This window comes from Beta vulgaris, chromosome 8, assembly GCF_026745355.1.
Source record: "Beta vulgaris subsp. vulgaris cultivar EL10 chromosome 8, EL10.2, whole genome shotgun sequence".
In the NCBI taxonomy this organism is placed as follows: domain Eukaryota; kingdom Viridiplantae; phylum Streptophyta; class Magnoliopsida; order Caryophyllales; family Amaranthaceae; genus Beta; species Beta vulgaris.
In genome coordinates, this window is record NC_079209.1 from 60,454,908 (window position 1) to 60,473,502 (window position 18,595).

The 18,595-nt window shown below is 33.8% G+C and overlaps 2 protein-coding genes across 2 annotated transcripts; one reads left to right on the forward strand and one right to left on the reverse strand.

Annotated features, from left to right (window-relative positions):
• Positions 1 to 296: 296 nt before the first annotated feature.
• Positions 297 to 4,123, forward strand: LOC104902333 (branched-chain-amino-acid aminotransferase 2, chloroplastic). Its single transcript, XM_010690065.4, has 9 exons — positions 297 to 1,286; positions 1,389 to 1,548; positions 2,052 to 2,228; positions 2,324 to 2,455; positions 2,568 to 2,666; positions 2,811 to 2,927; positions 3,148 to 3,243; positions 3,327 to 3,439; positions 3,753 to 4,123. Exons 1-9 carry the CDS (start codon positions 1,225 to 1,227, stop codon positions 3,868 to 3,870), a joined length of 1,074 nt encoding a protein of 357 aa, XP_010688367.1. The 5' UTR covers positions 297 to 1,224; the 3' UTR covers positions 3,871 to 4,123.
• A 2,309-nt stretch (positions 4,124 to 6,432) lies between these two features.
• On the reverse strand, positions 6,433 to 14,863 carry LOC104902334 (branched-chain-amino-acid aminotransferase 2, chloroplastic). Its single transcript, XM_010690067.4, has 10 exons — positions 14,747 to 14,863; positions 11,990 to 12,054; positions 10,544 to 10,733; positions 8,997 to 9,173; positions 8,452 to 8,583; positions 8,042 to 8,140; positions 7,800 to 7,916; positions 7,315 to 7,410; positions 7,112 to 7,224; positions 6,433 to 6,787 (listed from the first exon to the last, which is right to left on the reverse strand). Exons 2-10 carry the CDS (start codon positions 12,025 to 12,027, stop codon positions 6,670 to 6,672), a joined length of 1,080 nt encoding a protein of 359 aa, XP_010688369.1. The 5' UTR covers positions 12,028 to 12,054; positions 14,747 to 14,863; the 3' UTR covers positions 6,433 to 6,669.
• Positions 14,864 to 18,595: the final 3,732 nt, after the last annotated feature.

An 18,595-nucleotide genomic window follows, 5' to 3' on the forward strand; every position in this document is an offset into this window, starting at 1 on the left:
ATAAACAACATACTAAAATTTATGTGGCGAACCTAAGCATCGGGATAAAAACCACCAAATTTGCACTATGGAATAATGATGAAGATGAATGATGGATTCAAAAAATTTGTGTGTCAACCAAATAAGCATTTAGTAAATTCAGGTATGTTCTCCCTAACTTGTTTTCTTTTCAGTTTAGTTCAGTTCCAATTATCATTTCTATTAGTTACACTTTAATTCATTTCAATTAAGTTCAGTTCAATTAAATTGCAATTAGTGAAATTCAATTTAGTTGTTTTACGTCGAAATAACATGCCCTTATACTTTGTCTCGTAAAGTTGTTGAAGTCATATGTCTTACAATTTGTTCCCTTTTGTAGTGTTTTAAAAAGACCTTTTTTCTTGTAGCTACTTGCAATTTCGAGCAAAGAAGAAACTCTTTTGACTCACTTTTTACTAATTACTTTGCTGATATATAGAAGAAAAAAGGTCGTTGTAGGTGGCTTTAGCTGAGGACTGATTAACCTAGAAATTAGACTAATGGGTGGACTGGAAACCCATAAATATTTGGAGCAAGTCAGAGTAATTGGTTTTATGCATTGTTGAGTCCAATTAGGTGGGCTTGGATCCGGTGATATTTTAAGTCGACCATCTAAAATATAAAATATTTGTTTTGCACCTTTTTATACGAATCATTAAAAATACTTATTTTTTGGGTTTGTCCTTCTCCCGTTCCGTTCAGTTCAGTTCAATTCAGTTTAGTTTAATTCAGCTCTAGATAATACTTTTACTTTCACATATCACTATTCATTTCAATTCAGTTCAGTGATTCATCTAAAGTACTCCACTTCGTTAAATCGGGAAGGAGAGCTACTTGAGAGCTAGATGTCTTACTATGGTTATATAATGTACGTTAGGCAAGTTATTTCCCAACATGGCAATATCCATAAACTACTATGTACGTCATCTAGCTTAATTGGTAAGGTTTTGTTCGGATCGAATCTCGTCTACATCATTACACTTAGTCGCTAATTTACACCCAAAAAAATCCATAAACTACCATTAGTCAAAGAAAATGCAATAAATGTTTGGTAATATACACCTGCTCCAAGACTAACTTGCAGCATAATATTCCACAATCTTGATTTACTTCTCTAAATAACCTAAATATATGAGTCACCTATTTACAGAAGACCTGTAACGTATAACAACAAGGTTATATAAACTACACATTAACCATCATTTCATGTTAAGCAATATAGTTTCCTCCATGGCTGCCATACCATCTTCAGTGTCATCTGGGTGCAGGTAAATTTACTTTGCCATTTCTATAGTCATAATCAAGATTAGATATAGATATTATTGATCTAATCAAAGTATAATTTTATGGGTTTATTTCGCGATCCACAGCCAGGAAATTGATTGGAACAATTTAAGATTTGGCCTAACGACCACAGATTACATGTATGTGATGAAATGTTCTAAGGATGAAGAGTTTACAGAGGGTCAGCTTATTCCATATGGAAATATTGAGTTGAGTCCTGCTGCTGCTGTCTTGAACTATGGTCAGGTATGTTGAACAAAATGATATTGGATGAACCCTTAACTACTTAATTAAGGTTGTATACTTGTGTCTGCATAGTCGATGTAAGGCCCTGTTCTTTTGGACTGAATGAACGGAAATCTAGTTTAGTTTAGTTTAGTTCAGTTCAGCTAGTTTCCTCTCACAGTTTTAGTTTAGTCGAAAAGAACAAGGCTTAACAAGTAACTTTGTTCTCTATTTGAGCCCTGCTGCTGCTGTCTTGAACTATGATCAGGTATGTTGGACAAAATGATATCAGATGAACCTTTAACTACTTAATAAGGTTGTATACTTGTATCTGCATAGTCGATGTAAGGCCCTGTTCTTTTGGACTGAATGAACGGAAATCTAGTTTAGTTCAGTTCAGTTCAGCTAGTTTCCTCTCACAGTTTCAGTTTAGTCGAAAAGAGCAAGGCCTAACATAACAAGTAACTTTGTTCTTTATTTGTTCAGCTAGCTCACACTTGTAGTTTTGTATTTCCAAATGAAAGGGTGTACTTGAGGGGATGAAAGCATTGCAAAGAGAAGATGGGAAATTTGTTTTGTTCCGGCCTGTCGAAAATGCTTTACGCATGAAAACAGGTGCTGAAAGAATGTGCATGCCTTCTCCTTCTGTTGATCACTTCATTGATGCAGTAAAACAGACCGCTCTTGCTAACAAGCGTTGGGTACATAATAAGTTTCGAACTTTCATACTAACATTATGATTTATGAGCTAGTTTTTGGACTGTTTAATTTGATGAAATGATCTTACATTTAACAGATTCCTCCTCCAGGAAAAGGCTCACTATACATTAGACCTTTGCTCCTAGGAACTGGACCGACCTTGGATGTGTCTCCGGCTCCTGAATACACATTCCTCATCTATGCTACTCCTGTTCGAAACTATTTTCAGGTTTATTTCTGCTATTTCTTCTAGTATAATTTTCTTCTTAAATTATGTACATGTTTTAATCTGGATATGTTTGTACATGCTAATGATATTTTGGTTCTATCCCCTCTACCAGGAAGGTAGCGCGGCCTTGAACCTATATGTTGAGGATCAATTTGATCGTGCTTCTCGTGGTGGTGCTGGTGATGTGAAATCAATCACAAACTATGCACCAGTAAGCCTATATATGTTTCTTTTTGTCCTCCTTGAATCAAGTCAGAAGTCTGCTTGAAAAGTGTTCATATAACTATATGAATTTCCTGCTCTTTCCTATGATTTTATATGTAAGCTCTAGCTTTACTGTACTGCATTGTTTCAGGGTATGAAACCTAAGATAAGTGCAAAGAACAGAGGATTTTCGGATGTGCTGTATCTTGATTCTGTTAGCGGAAAATTCGTAGAGGAGGTCTCTTCTTGCAACATATTCATTGTGAAGGTACAGAATACTTAATCAGTGACATAATACGAAACTCAATCATAGAAGTATATCGAGAATCAAGGTTGGCCTAGTGGTTGTAAGGTCATCCTTGGCAGGGGTTCGATTCTCATCATAAAAGTATATCATTCATATATCAAGACATGGTGTGACCACTAATATATTCTAGATATCTTGAAGTTGTGTATCTTATAGTATGTAGTATGTCCTATACTTACAGGATAAAACACTCTTAACCCCACCAACAAAAGGCACTATTCTCCCAGGAGTGACAAGGAAAAGTATCATTGAAATTGCACAAGATCATGGTTTTAAGGCAAGACAATTTTTATGTATGCTTCCATTTCATGAAGGTGTTTACTTAACACAATGTTAACTAGTAAATTAAAACTTGTTTAGGTTGAGGAACGACAGATTGCGGTGGAGGAGTTGCTCGAAGCAGACGAAGCTTTCTGCACCGGAACTGCTGTTGGAGTTGTCCCTGTGGGGAGCGTTACATACCAAGGCAAAAGGTATACACTACCTCCGTATATTTTTCAACCAACTTTGTTAAACTATCTCGCATCATTATATAAGAAAAAAAGTCAACTGGAGTCTTGTTAAATTCGTCTCAATGCGAGGATTTCAAATATCATGTATTTTTTACTTACACCTAATAAGAGATATTAACGTTCAAATAAGCATCTCGACAAACGTGGAAATGCGAATGATGCAACTAAAAAAATATAGCTTGATGTATCAGATATTGTTAAGTTTTACAGTTGAATAGATATGTGGGAGTATCTCAAAATGTGCTGCAAGAACTCATATGTGCAAGAATTGCAGGGTAGAGTACCGGATATCAGACACCAAATCAGTTTGTAGCATGTTGTTATCAACATACATCGGTATACAAAATGGTCAGATTGAAGATAAGAAGGGTTGGATAGTAGAAATTAGCTAAGCTAAAGTATGTTTGATTATTTGACCTTGATTTTGGATATCTAAGGCTTGATTAGTTGATCATTATATCGATTGTGTTCTCTCATATATAAGATAATCTTTCGGGTAATAAGTAATTGTAATGAGTACTTGCTACAGCCAGTGTATACCTTTTATAAAATTCGCGTTTTTGTACATGGACTATAGCTTTTTAAGTAGCGTTTAGATGTTTGATCAAAACTCTATCAAAGGCGAAATATTAATTTTTTGCGTAATTTGTGAAGGTAAAACATATTTTTTACTTCTTTTTGTGTTCTTTTACCAATCCACTCATTTTAAATGTAGTGCTCTCTGTCGCAAAAACTTAATTTGTATCCTCAACTTTATTCGACAACAAATTAAAAGGGTTATGGGCCTATTTCGTCAAAGAATCACTCGTTTTGATATATTACTACTAGACTTGGGCATGGTCGGGCCTGTTTACGGGCGCGTTTCACAGGCTTGGAGAAATGACGGGTTAAGCTCGAGCTTGTGAGTCCGGGTCAGTTCGGTCCTGAAAGATGAAAAAGCTCACCATTTGAGTCAATCCCAATTCCTAAGTTATACAGGTATTTACATTGAAGCTAAGGTCGTGAATTTGAGTCCATGTATTTTTTTTTTACGTATGTCCATCACATGAACAGATTCCCGTTAACAAGAAACGAGTATTGTCATATGCATAATAGATTAATTTGACAACACCTTATAATAGCATATACTAGTATTTGGGTCTAGACGTTGTTTACGGTTGGAATTGTGTTTTCGAACTTGACACATTAAAATATATTAAGGAAAACTCAATATTTAAAAGATACAAATATAATATGTGGACACTTAATTTTACTTTTGTTAATTGACATAACTTATATACACATTGAATAATAATGTATTTAAAAAGAGATGGCATCTGATACATTTTTTTTTAATCCAAAAGAGGTACAAAACCAAGGATAAGAAATTCAAGACAACAGATCTCCATTGGTAATTGGTAGACGTGTTGAATTCCTAATTAAGCTCGCAATTATATCTTATAAGAATGTTCCAATAAATATTAAAAAAAGGGTAATGTTATATGTAGCCCTTAGGGCTAAGGATAAGCATTAAATACATTTCTTAAAATGGAAACAATTTAAGAATTCAAGATGAAATTACACATCATTTGAGGTAATAAATGCTTGATTCAAGTTTTTATTTCTATTTTAAGTTTATTATACGTAGCCCTAAGGGCTATGTATATCATTTTCCTTAAAAAAATTAGTGATTGAGGAATAACTTTTTAATATGGCACTGCGCAAAATATTCCCCGCCCTCTATAGATGGACAAATGTACGTTACATCTACATACCTCAAGTTTATCCCCCATTCCCCACGCAAATAATTACATGCATGATGCAACCATGTGCAGATGGTGCATTATTTTCTAAATTGTCGTTTTATCATTTTTAGAGTCTATAATTTTAAAAAATTATTGTTATTTATTTCCTTAAATTTTGCAACTAAAGATTCTTTTTTCAAATTTAAATTTAAAAGGTATATGTTCTTTTACCTTAAGTGTAGATGTTCATTTATCATATGTTCTTTTCATTATAACTTTCGTTCTTTTATAAATATACTTTTACACGTTCTTTAATTGTAGTTGTGTGTTCTTTTTTAATGTAAAAAAGTTGTTGAAAAAAGTTCGCGTTCTTTTATATAAATGGTATGTCCTTTTTGGGTGCACAATGAGCATTATGCACCCTAGTGCATAATCCACGCTTTGCATTCCCCATTCCTCTGAAAAAACTATTGATGGTCAATGATCTATTTGACAGGAATCGATCCACAGATTATAGTATATGCTTATATAGAGCCTAGAGGTAGGGGTGTGCACCGATCCAGGACTGGACCGGTGGATCGAATCTGAGATTTTTTTGGACTGGGATTAGACCGGAAAATTCCGGTCCGATCCTGGACCTCTTGGATTGAAATTTTTTTCCAAAAATAAAAATCTTTTTTATTTATTTAGATATATTTATAAATTATATACATTAAAAATTAATAATTTTAATAACAATAATCCTAACAGAATACTAAATAGTAGGTTTTTAAATTTCTAACTTTCTACCTTTTAAATATTTTTTTTAACATATAATTTTCTTTTACTAAAATAATAGAAATTCCAGTCCGGACTGAAATTTTCCAAGTTTGGACCGGACAGGTGAACCGGAATCCTGATATTTGATTCCGGTCCGGTCCAAATTCCGATCCGGATCGGTTTGTGCACACCCTAGGGAAATGATGAACAAACATATTAAGTCTTTTCTTTAGTATAGTCCAAAATATGATTAGATGTACAAACATGAAACATGTACATAATTAGATATGGCAATGGCTTTTGCCTTGGTGGTCTACCTGCATGCTGACAAGTGATAAGCCACCACTTTTATTTTTAAGCCACCACTTGATCATGAGAAAATTGATATGTACAATATGATTATGATGAGATCATGAGAACACTGAGTTAGGGTGGCCTGATGATTAGATGTACAATATGCGACATGATCACTTTCAGAAATAACATATTTAATACCAGACAAAGTATTAACTTTGAAAATGTAACAGTGTTATCTAAACATTGAGTACAATTTTAGCCTAATTGATACAATAATCTTTCCGCAAAAGAGTTGTCTTATGATGAAGACTAAATTTGCAAAAAACATAACTAATGTAATGAATTAAGCATTACAATTTCCATAGCACATTTGTACCATGGCTTTGTTAAACGAACAGAATAGCACCTTAACTAATTAATTTCAACCATCCAGCCCCTCTTGTCTTCAATCTGACCATTTTGAATTGCGGCATATGTTGACAACAACTTCTTGCACACTGAATTAGCATCTGTTGTATGGTATTCTACCCTGCATTATATACATTTTTAAGAATACATTCAAAATCCACCTAATGATCAATTGTACATACAAATATACAATGCCTTTAAAGCTATGTTGCTCGGACTCGGACACCCATGCCTGACACGGGTACGTGTCCAAGTGTCTGATTAGGCTATTTTTTGGCCCAAAATAAAGTGTAAGTATCCCATTCATGTCCGAGTGTCGAGGATTCGACACGGGTACTTAAAGTGAAATGAAGAGTCCGAACAACATAACTTCAAAGCATATTGATTGTTTTTGCTCATGTCTTCCAACAATAAAACATAAGCAAAACTCAGGGCTATAGTATACCTTTTGCCTTGGTATGTGATGCTGCCCACAGGGACAACCACGACAGCAGTTCCGGTGCAGAAAGCCTCGTCTGCTTCGAGCAATTCCTCCACCGCGATTTGTCGTTCCTCAACCTGAAAAAAGTTGTTACAATTTTGTGAATAAAAGCATATAGAAGAGAAAAGAAAGGTGCTAATAATGTCATACTTGTATGACTAATTTACCTCAAAACCATGATCTCTAGCAACGTCAATGATGCTTTTCCTCGTTACTCCTGGGAGGATAGTGCCTTTTGTTGGGGGAGTAGAGATAGTTTTCTCCTGTAGTTCATGAAGAGGAACTACAATCATCAAACATATTTTTGAAGGCTTTTGCATAATTGCATAAACTCTTCACATTAATTACATTTCTTATATTTGTTTTTAATCCATATGAGTCAGGCTGTACAAAGTACAAAGAAGGGGAGGGGAGATTCGAAACTGTGACCTATAGTTCACAGCACCTCAATCTTAACCACTACGTCAAAACATCCTTAATTACATGTGAACTGAATTCATATGAACCATCTTAGTTAGTTCTAGTGAAATCTAGAATAATGCAACCAAAAAAACAATAGATTTCAACTTGTAGGCCCACCTTATATTTATGGAATTTTTAGGAGTCTTAGGACATAAGAACATTGACTAAACAAATCTCCAAGAAATATTACCTTTACAATAAATATATTACAAGTAGAGACCTCCTCGATATATTTTCCATTCACAGAATCAAGATATAAAACATCTGAAAACCCTCTAGCTTTTGCCCTAGCCAAAGGTTTCAAACCCTGAAATATGGTAAAGCAAGGAATTGATCATTGTCGCAATCAATAGGAAAAGTAGAAATGTTTGAGCACTTATTGTAACATTTTCCTCTCGAAATTATGATCTCAAAGAAAAAATATTTGCTTACTCGCGCATAATTGGAAATCGATTTCACACCACCAACACCACCACGAGAAGCACGATCAAATTGATCCTCAACATACAAGTTCAAGGCTGCAGTCCCTTCCTGATAGAAGAGAAAAAACGAGAAGATCATTTTAGCATGTACATCATTAACCTAATGTTACTCAAACTCTTCATTACACCTCAAACACCCGTGTCAAATCCTTCACACCCAATCCTTAGACATTGGTGGGATACGTGTACACTTTATTTTAGGCCAAAAAATTGAAAAGTTCACAAAACAGCCAAGTCAAACACGTGGACCCTTGTCCGCGTTGAACATGGCTACCGGAGTCCGAGCAATCACTAACTCCACACCAAGATATATTATAAAAAATAGAAAGAAATTCATAGAAAAAATGGTAAACATTTAACCTTAAAATAGTTACGAACAGGAGAAGCGTAGATGAGGAATGTGTACTCAGGAGCCGCAGATACACCTAGGGCTGCTCCAGTTCCTAGGAGCAAGGGTCTAATGTATAGTGATCCTTTCCCTGGTGGAGGAATCTGTTACATTTAGAAGCATTTTTATTAAAGAAAATTTATCGTGCGTATGATACACTCAAATACTATTTTCCTACTCATTCACTCATTTGAAGTGCTCCGGTCAAGTGAGCAAATTAAATAATATACAATGAGGATGAAACATGAAAACACCCAGACATATAATGAATGAGTTTCCACAACAAGAGACAGTTCTGATCCCTGTCTGTCAAAATATTAAGCTCATATACATATATGCTTATTTAAAGTGAAAGTTCATCAATTTTGACCATACTTTATCACTAATATATACGGAAAACCAATAACATGTGGGATTTTATCAAAATTGTGACATATGTATTTTTTCAAACTATTTATAATTTTTATTAATACGTAATCAAAGACAATGATAATAGGTAAAGATGTGTATCACATACCCATCTTTTATTAGCAAGAGCAGTCTGTTTCACTGCATCAATGAACTGATCAACAGAAGGAGAAGGCATGCACATTCTTTCAGCACCTATTTGCATGCGCAATGCATTTTCATCAGGTCGAAATAAAACAAGCTTCCCATTTTCTCTCCTTATTGCCTTCATTCCCTCAAATAAACCCTTCATGAACACACAAAAATGCAATTGTCAGCTACATATGGAGATATAAAAGAAAATTATAACTTCAACCACTTAAACATATATACTTGTACAAGTGTGGAGAATAATTGTGTTAACCTGACATTCAATATTTATGATATTTACAATACAGATCTATGACTAGTAAAGTATCATTCTACCCTTTACAATATAATATTATCCCTTTACATATAATATTATCCAATAATACTACTGATGTCATGATTTAAGCTGCAAAAAATTTGTTATTTCATCTCAAGTATAAAATATCATTCTATGAAACTTTACCAACTAAATAGCTAGTATTCCTATAAAAGTAAATTTTCAATAGATCGAATCTCTTTGTTTTATTTAGAGTTTACTCTCCTTAGCTGATAAGGTGATCTGGTCTGAATTTGCTTAAAATGTTTAGCTGATAAGCAGTGGCAGAGCCAATTGAAGCAGCTAGGGTCCTTTGATCCCACTTAAATATTAAAACAAGAAAATTTTTCCTTACAAATTTTGAGATCATTCAGATTTTTCTTATGAAACTTGACTAGTTGACCAAAATAAAACTTATCATATGTATATTGAACCCACTTAAATTGATTATTGGATTTGCCATTGCTGATAAGGTGTCTATTCTAATGGCCTGGTTCGACTAAAATTTTTTTATAATAATTCATAAGCAAAATATCGGGTGGGAATTTTGTTAGAGTTGTCTCGACGTATACACTTAATTCAAAATTTTATTTTTCATAATTTTTATAATATAGAATTAAATAAAAAAATTGGTAATAAATACAAAAATAAGGAGGTCTTGTATATGATTTTTTCAAAAATATATTAACAAGTTCATGTGAAACATGAATATGCCTTATAGTAAGTTATATCCCTTGATGCTTCTAAAAAGACACTTTTAGTTGGTGAACATGTGTGAATGCTTTGACTTCAAACTCATTTTTTATATTTGGGAATTGAATATGGGTGGAACTAATAAACAAAAGGCACAAAAAGTAAGTAATACGAAGATTATTAATATTATCAACATAAGAATACTAATGCAACTAGGATATTATTCAATCCCTTAATTATTATATGCAACTTTATACTACGGGTTATATCAGCCTATTTGACTTGATGTATTAATTTAAAGTCCACTCATGTTGTTCAGACATGAATTGAGTGTCTACTCGGATACAGATGTCCAAGTGTCTAGTTCGGTTATTTTGTAGAAAAAAGATAAATTTTTAGTTTGAAATGAAGTATTCAAGTGAAGTGCCGTGTTGGACACGACACGACACCACACCTGATTTTCGAGGTAAATAAAGGTATCGGAGTAACATAGAAGTCGTACTAAATAAAAAAAATACCTGGCCGTAGTTCAAGACAGTAGCAGCAGGACTCAACTCAATATTACCAAATGGAATAAGTTGGCCCTCTGTAAATTCTTCATTTTCGAAACATTTCATCTTGTACATGTAATCTGTGGGCGTTAGACCGAATCCTAGGGAGTCCCAGTCGATTTCTGCGTAGCCATTCTCGCCGTGGCCGTTAGTAGGGCTGTCAATGCCCAAATAAACGAATGACAAATTTTTGTTAGGTTGCATGAATATCATATTTGTCGTATCGTGTACATGGTACACCTGAGTTATTCTTAAAAAATGAGAGAAAATTATATTTGTACCTATAGCATATCAATTGTTGACTATATTTCTTTAACTGGCAAGCAAGTAAAATTCCAGGGTTTTAAACCTAGTTTAATAGACTCGTTTTCTTTTACTTCTTATGGTTTTTATATAATTGTTTCAATTCAATTTTACACTTGTCGATTTAGTCACCTTTTTTTTACTATTAGTATCTGTAATTATCAATAAGTAAAAATTGAAAAAAGTTAGTATATTGAAAATATACATGGAGAAAAATCCAGGAATATGTATCTTATATAATTATATTCATTAAAAACTAAGGTGAAAATGGATTATACAAATGGTGCAAAAGTCAAAGTGAAAGCTAATTAAATAAAAACTGAAAGAATATATTGTTAGTTCAAAGTGATGAGGATAAAACTAGTTTAATTGTATACCATAATATCAAGTCAAAATTTGTTAGGTCACTTCCTTAAGAGAAGGGTGTCCTACTTCTTATAATGTATCAAAACATATACCAAGTCAAACTAGAGTTGTGTAAGTTACTATACTTAGTTAGGATAAGACTAAGCTTTTGCACACTTGTTAAACCTATCATTTCTAATCATTGTATAATGGTTTCTAAAACTACTGTAAGTTTGAAGAACGAGAGTTGAATCAATTGACCACCCCTGAATTTCAAATGTGTTTTAATGATACTTGAACCAAAGGAGTAAAACATATAGAAATTGGTTAGTTAGAAATACCATAAAAATAACCCAACCAACATATTTTTTTTGTCAGTTTGGAAGAGAAAATTATAATTGATCAAATTAAATTTCAAAGGCTGCATATAAGCATTTGATTCATTTTCCTTAAATAGTTCAATTTGTTAACACATGAAAAAATCACTTACACGTCAATCGATATAATCATTGTATAATAACTTTGGCTCTTACTTCAAGTAAAAATTTTAAAACCAAGGATGTTTTGGCCTAATGGTTAAGATTGAGGTGCTGTGAACGATAGGTTACAGGTTCGAATCCCCTCTGCTTGTTTGTATTTTGCACTGCCTTCGTGACTCATATGAATAAAAAAAAAGTAAAATTTTTAAATGAACATCATACTAATTACAACATAGAAATATTCTACTAATTCTTGATCAACGAATTAAATGCCATAAGAAATTACCTTAAGCTTAAAGAGATTGAAGATGAAATTGCCGCCATGGATGAAACTAAAACCTAATAGTTAAGCTGTATTGTAGGGAAGAGATTAAGGAAATCAGAGAAGTTGCGATAAATTCTGGTGCGTATGTTTGGTATATATAACTACTATAATAATATATACACACACGAAAATAAATGTATTACTATTTATGGATATTATTTTTTCGGGGAAACTTCATTATTATGCTATAGGTCTTTTATTATTCATAATAAGCATGACTTTTTTATATAGGTGATTAAAAAAAATATACATAGATGACTTTGTAATATTAGGTAAGACTTTTTTTAATATTAGTATATATTCGAACAGCTGGCTGAAGAAGGTAGCAATAGAATTAGTATTTTATTAAACGTGGATATTAATTAAAACTGTTTGTGCATGGGACACAAGAAATATATTCCCTTCGTAAAATATTCAACTACAGTGTAAAGATGCTATTAATATAATCAAGAGTTCTCCCTCTTTCTTTTTTCTCTCTAAAACCCTAGCATCCCCTACTTCTTCTTCATCAGTTAGGGGCTGCCATGGATGATTTCATCCATGGTAAGCCCCCTTTTTCCTTTTATTTTCAGTTTTAGTTTATTTCTTATTTTGTTGAATAAATTATTATCTCTTTATGATATTTCTTCAAACCCTGTTATGGGTTTTTAGTCTTTGTTGAGATCTCCTTCTCCTCTATGGGAGTTGTGAGTGTGGTTGTTTTGTTTTAGGTATGAGAAATTGTTCTTGTTGGTTGAAGTTCAAAACTCAACATGAAGGTATTGGAATCTCGGATGCGGTTAACATGGCTCGATCAAGAAGGCTCTTCCCAAACTATGTCAGAATGATAGACTTCCTCATCAATAGTTGTTTGATTCAGCAAATACAAGGGGGTTGCGCTGTATTGCTCGATCTGGTTCATTATAGTTTATTCGAAGACGAATTTGATTTAACCTTGTTTAATTGTATCTTGTTTTTCTTTAATATCTATTGTAGATGTCGTTTGGCCTTCAATTAATGAAATTTCTCTTTCAAAAAAAAATATATATAATCAAGAGTTGTTTTCAGTTGCGAATAATTATGTGAAATTCAACAACGAAGTTAGTTAGGCATGTGCGAAAAGAAGGCAAAGGAAAATTCTTGCGGGGAGATATGCCATAGCCCATGATGTAGACGAGATTTGATGTTAGGTCTCGTACACTACCTCTTATATTTTTAACCAATTAATGTATACGAGATTCGATGTTAGGTCTCGTACACGGTACGTCACCTCTCGAATTTTTAACCAATTAAATTAGTTCATCACACTTTTCTTAATTCTTAATCATATTGCAATTCATCTCAAGTTTATTATTTTAATTACCATTATTTTCACCAAAAATAAATTTATCATTGTGGTCTTATGGGTTTGTTCGACAGAATTAACTTTTTGTAATAGTGTTAGCTTTTGTAATTAATTTTTTGTAATATTAAGTTTTAAAACTGTTGTTTAAAATACAAGTGTTTGGTAATAGTTGTTGCTTATGGTACAAGTTTTTTGTAAATTGAGAATCTAAATAAGTGAATAAAATAATAAGATGCGATATGTAATTGGTTAAAAGCAGAGTGGCTCTTGTGATCAGATACCACCTTTTTTTTTTAAGAGATTAAATACCACATTGTGAATATAATAAAGAAACATAACCAAAAAGGAGATGGATGTATACTCCTTTAAAGAGCAGAAGTATTTATCAATATAATATTCATCTCTATTTAAAGTATTTATCAATATAATATTAATCTCTATTCTATAAGGCAACAGAGGTGGGACATCGAACAATAAAAAATAGGTAAAAATAATAAAAAATGCCCAAGTTGTTAGTTTCTACAATCCTCATCTCATGTTTTATTCAAAAATAACCTTTCATTATATGAAAAAGAATAACAGTAACAATAACAGGAAACTACATTGATCTTTTCCCTCTTCCGGTATCAGTCTATCAAGTATCCACGTTATTGTTCAAAGTCTTAAACTAAACTAGATGTAATCATATGTGTTAATTAATTTAATTTTGAGAATGATTTCACATACATAACGTATATTCAAGGTGAGTGGCCCTGTGCGAAGGCAGGCCAGGCCAGAGAAAATTCATCTTACAACGAGTCCCTAAAAGAAGGTCCAAAAAGAAAAAAAAAATAACCAAAGGCAAATTTGGATGATAAAGGAAGAATCATTTTGATAATTTGATCGCGAATAAACATTCATTTTACTTTACTTTGATATTGGAATTAGGGCAGATGATGGCTTCATTTTCTTAATTGGTTCAATTTGTTAACACATTACAAAATCACATACACGTCAATCGATATAATTATTGTATAATGTAATCTCTAAATTTTTATTTTTACGAACTTATTTATAGTCCTATCATTACCATACTAAAAACACTTTCAATAATAACTTTATCTCTTGTTTCAAGTAAAATTTTAAGGAAAAAGCGAAATGCAGTTTTAAGGGCTACATATAAGAAGCTAAAAATGGAAAAAACAAGCATTAACTAATCATTTATTACATATATTAATGCAAACTTTTGTCATAAATTTACAAATAAATTCAATTTTAAGCAATGTATTTATGTCTTATATGCAACCCTAAGGACTGCATATAGCATAATCCAAATTTTAAAATGAACATCATATTAGTTACAACATAGAAATATTCTACTAATTCTTGATCAAAGAAATGCCATAAGAAATTACCTTAAGCTTAAAGAGATTGAAGATGAAATTGCCGCCGTGGATGAAACTAAAACCTAGGAGTTAAGTTGTATTATAATTTATAGGGAAGAGATTAAGGAAATCAGAGAAGTTGCGACAAATTTTGGTGCGTATGTTCGGTATAATTCTGGTGCATATGTTCGGTATAATTCTGGTGCGTATGTTCGGTATATATATATATATTATATAAGTACTATAATATATACAATCGTCACGTTCACACCCGAAAATGAATGTATTATTATATCATTATTATCACTAATTATTATTATGAATTTATGAATATTAATATTATTTATTTATAACTATCATTTAAAAATATCCAAAATACTATTATTATTATTCATTATTATTACTTATCATTATAATTATTATTTAATATTCATATTATTATTGTTTAAAATATTATTTTTATATTTATTACATTCAGTTTAATTTAATTTAATTTAATTCAATTCAATTCAATTCAATTCAATCCAATTCAATTCAGTTCAATTCAGTTCAGTTCAGTTCAATTCAGCTCTAATAAGTTCAGTTCAGTTCAGTTCAGCTCAATTCAATTCAGTTCAGTTCAACTGTTTTATGCCGAAGAGAACAGGCCCTAAGTTCAGTTCATCAGTTCAGTTCAGATCTTGACAATACTTTTACTCTCACATATCACTATTCATTTCAGTTCAGTTCAATTCAATTCAGTTCAGTGCAGTTCAGCTATTTTATGCCGAAGAGAACATGCCCTTAGTCTATACATTAACGAGAATATTTAGTGAAAGTTTGTAAAATTGGACTTTCAAAATAAAACAGGAACTATATTTTAAAATGGAGGAAGTATTATATATATTCGAACAACTGGCCGAAGAAGGTAGCAATATAATTAGAATTTTATTAAACGTGGATATTAATACTGTTTGTGCATGGGACACAAGAAATATATTCCCTTCGTAAAATATTCAAGTACAGTGTAAAGATGCTATTCATATAATCAAGAGTTGTTTTCAGTTGCGAATAATTATGTGAAATTCAACAACGAAGTTAGTTAGGCGTGTGCGAAAAGAAGGCAAAAAAAAATTCTTGCGGGGAGATATGCTATAGACCACATTGGAGTATTGGACCTCTCTTCATTTTTTTCTTTTTGGTATGAAAAAAGTTGATAAATGATGTATACGAAATTTGATTTTAATTCTTTGACACCATCTTTTGAATTTTTAAGGGCTTTGTTATTTGACGCCTTGAAATTTCTTATTAACGCCCTAAATACAGTATTTTTATACTGTATATCAGTATATGTATACCTTCATTTCCTTTTTCTCTTTCTCCATTTCCCTTCCCCTTTCCCTACCACCACAACCACTGGAGCTGCCACCACCACCAACACCACCGCAATTGGGTTTCTCTTCTTCTTGTTCAGTTGTTCTTCACAGTCTCAGCCAAACTATACCGCATAAACTTTGTTTTCTCTCTCCTCAGATAAGATAAAAGTGCAAATTTCTGGGGTTGTAAATTCTAATTTGTTACAAATATAAAATCTTTGATGTTATTTTGGGTGTTAATGTTGTTTCCAAATTGCAAATTCATGCAAGGTAGTGTGAGTTAGGATAGAAAAGCACTTTTAATTGGTGGACAAAGAAGAATCTTGATGTCCAGTTTGGTTTTATACATTACCCAAGAAGTACTCCTGATGTACTTGGAATGAAAAAGGGAAAGTCACGTTAAATTATTTTTTTTAAAAAACAGGGAGGCGTCCATCATGGACGCCCCACCACTGGTGGAAGCGCCCATGACAGGTGCTCCACCACATGGTGAGGCGCCTGCCATGGGCGCCTCCACTGGTGGTGGGGCGTCCATGGTGGACGCCTCCCTTAATTATTTTTTTTTAAAATTCAAAAAAAAGGAGGCGTCCACCATGGACGCCCCACCACCGGTGGAGGCGCCCATGGCAGGCGTCTCACCATGTGGTGGAGCGCCTACCATGGGCGCCTCCACCGGTGGTGGGGCGTCCATGGTGGACGCCTCCCTATTTAAAAAAAAAAAATTAAACGTGAAGAAAAATCAGGAGAGAAGGGGTGGTGCCGTGGCGCCTAGTTCTTCTTGCCGAAATCTTTGTCGCCGGAATTCATGTCGCCGGAATTCATGTCGCCGGGATCGTCGTCGGAGATCTTAATTAGAAATCAGAGAGGGTGAAGAGAGTGAAAGAGAGTGGGAGAGAGTGAAGGTATTACAATACACAAATACACATATATGTATTTATACAGGGCGTTAGTCGAATATTTTAGGGCGGTGTTTAGCAAATGAGATTTTTAATCAATCAAATTAGTTGACAACTTGACATCTACAGACCACACTTTCCTTAATTCTTAATCATATTGCACTTCATCCCACAAGTTTATTTAAACAAAAATAAAATTTTAATTATAGCCTTATGGGTTTGTTCGACAGAATTAACTTTTTGTAATAGTGTTAGCTTTTGTAATATTAAGTTTCAAAGTTGTTTAAATTACAAGTGTTTGGTAAACAGTTGTTGCTTGGTACAAGTTTTTAGTAAATTGAGAATCTAAATAAGTGAATAAAACAATAAGATGCGATATGTAATTGGTTAAAAGTAGAGTGGCTCTTGTGATCAGATACCACCTTTCTTTTTCTAAGAGATCAAATACCACATTGTGAATATAATAAAGAAATATAACCAAAAAGGAGATGGATGGATACTCCTTTAAAGAGCAAAGGTATTTATCAATATAATATTACATGATTGCTAAATACAACCTCACTTTACTAATACAACTCTACAAAATATCTAAAATACCCTTAGCCTTAAAACCCATTTCACCCATTTCTCTCTAACTGCTCCTCTCTTCACTCCCCCCTCTCTCTCCTTCCTTCTTCCTCCTTCGTCCTCGTGAAGATGTTTCTGATTAAATATATATTGATTTCTATTCTATAAGGCAACAGGGGTAGGACATCGAAAAAAAATTGAAAATGAAATTAATTACTTCATTTTTAAAAGGTAAAATAAAAAATGGCCAAGTTGTTAGTTTATACAATCCTCATCTCATGTTTTATTATCTCATGTTTTATTAAAAAATGGTTTTTTCACCAAATACTCCTGACAAAAAAATTTATTCACCAAATACCCCAATGTTTTTCAAAATTCACCCATATACCCATGACTTTTAAAAAAATTCACCAGATACCCCAAATTTTAAATAAAATGACATAAAATGCCCTTAATGATTAACGGTAGTTAACTCCGTTAGTCATTAGCGTTAATTAATCTTATAAATCCTAAAACCCCTACCCATTCCCAGCCCACCAAGCCCAAACCCACCCACAGCCTCACCAACCCCGGCCCCTACCCCAGCCCCACCAGCCACCCCCTCCCCCTCGATCTCCCTCGCTGCCGCGCCTCCCCACCTGCACCACCCCCGCAGCCCCTACCAGCCCTCTCACCCTCATCCGTCGTTGCGATTCTCGAGCCCCCTACCGCACTCCCACCTACGATTCTCTTTCCTCCTCCTAATCACCCGCCGCAAAATTGCGAACTCAGTCGCTCCCCCCTCATCTGCCTCAAAATTGCCGCAAACTCGAATTTCTTCGACATGAATGGAGGATCTAGTGCGCCGATGAGAGTGAGGGAGGGGGAGGGGAGGCGCGAGGGACAGGGAATGGGAGGTGCGAGGGAAGGAGAAGGAGGGGAGCGTGAGGGAGGCGAAGGGAGAGGGGCTGCCAGAAAACGGGTCTGCGGGCTTTGCCGGGGAGAGAGAGGGGAGGGGGTGGGGGTGGGCCGGGCTGGGGGTGGGTGGTGGGTCTAAGGTTTGGGGGGGTAAGGTTGGGTTA

Coding starts and splice junctions, on each gene's coding strand:
- LOC104902334 (XM_010690067.4), bottom strand. CDS start 12,027: ATGGCGGCAATTTCATCTTCAATCTCTTTAAGCTTAAG. Junction 9,174..10,543: donor CTGTCTTGAACTACGGCCAG/GTATTTTTTTTA, acceptor GTGTTCATGAAG/GGTTTATTTGAGGGAATGAA. Junction 8,141..8,451: donor CTGTTCGTAACTATTTTAAG/GTTAAATGTTTA, acceptor CTCTTCTATCAG/GAAGGGACTGCAGCCTTGAA.
- LOC104902333 (XM_010690065.4), top strand. CDS start 1,225: ATGTTAAGCAATATAGTTTCCTCCATGGCTGCCATACCATCTTCAGTG. Junction 2,456..2,567: donor CTGTTCGAAACTATTTTCAG/GTTTATTTCTGC, acceptor CCCCTCTACCAG/GAAGGTAGCGCGGCCTTGAA. Junction 2,667..2,810: donor CAATCACAAACTATGCACCA/GTAAGCCTATAT, acceptor GCATTGTTTCAG/GGTATGAAACCTAAGATAAG.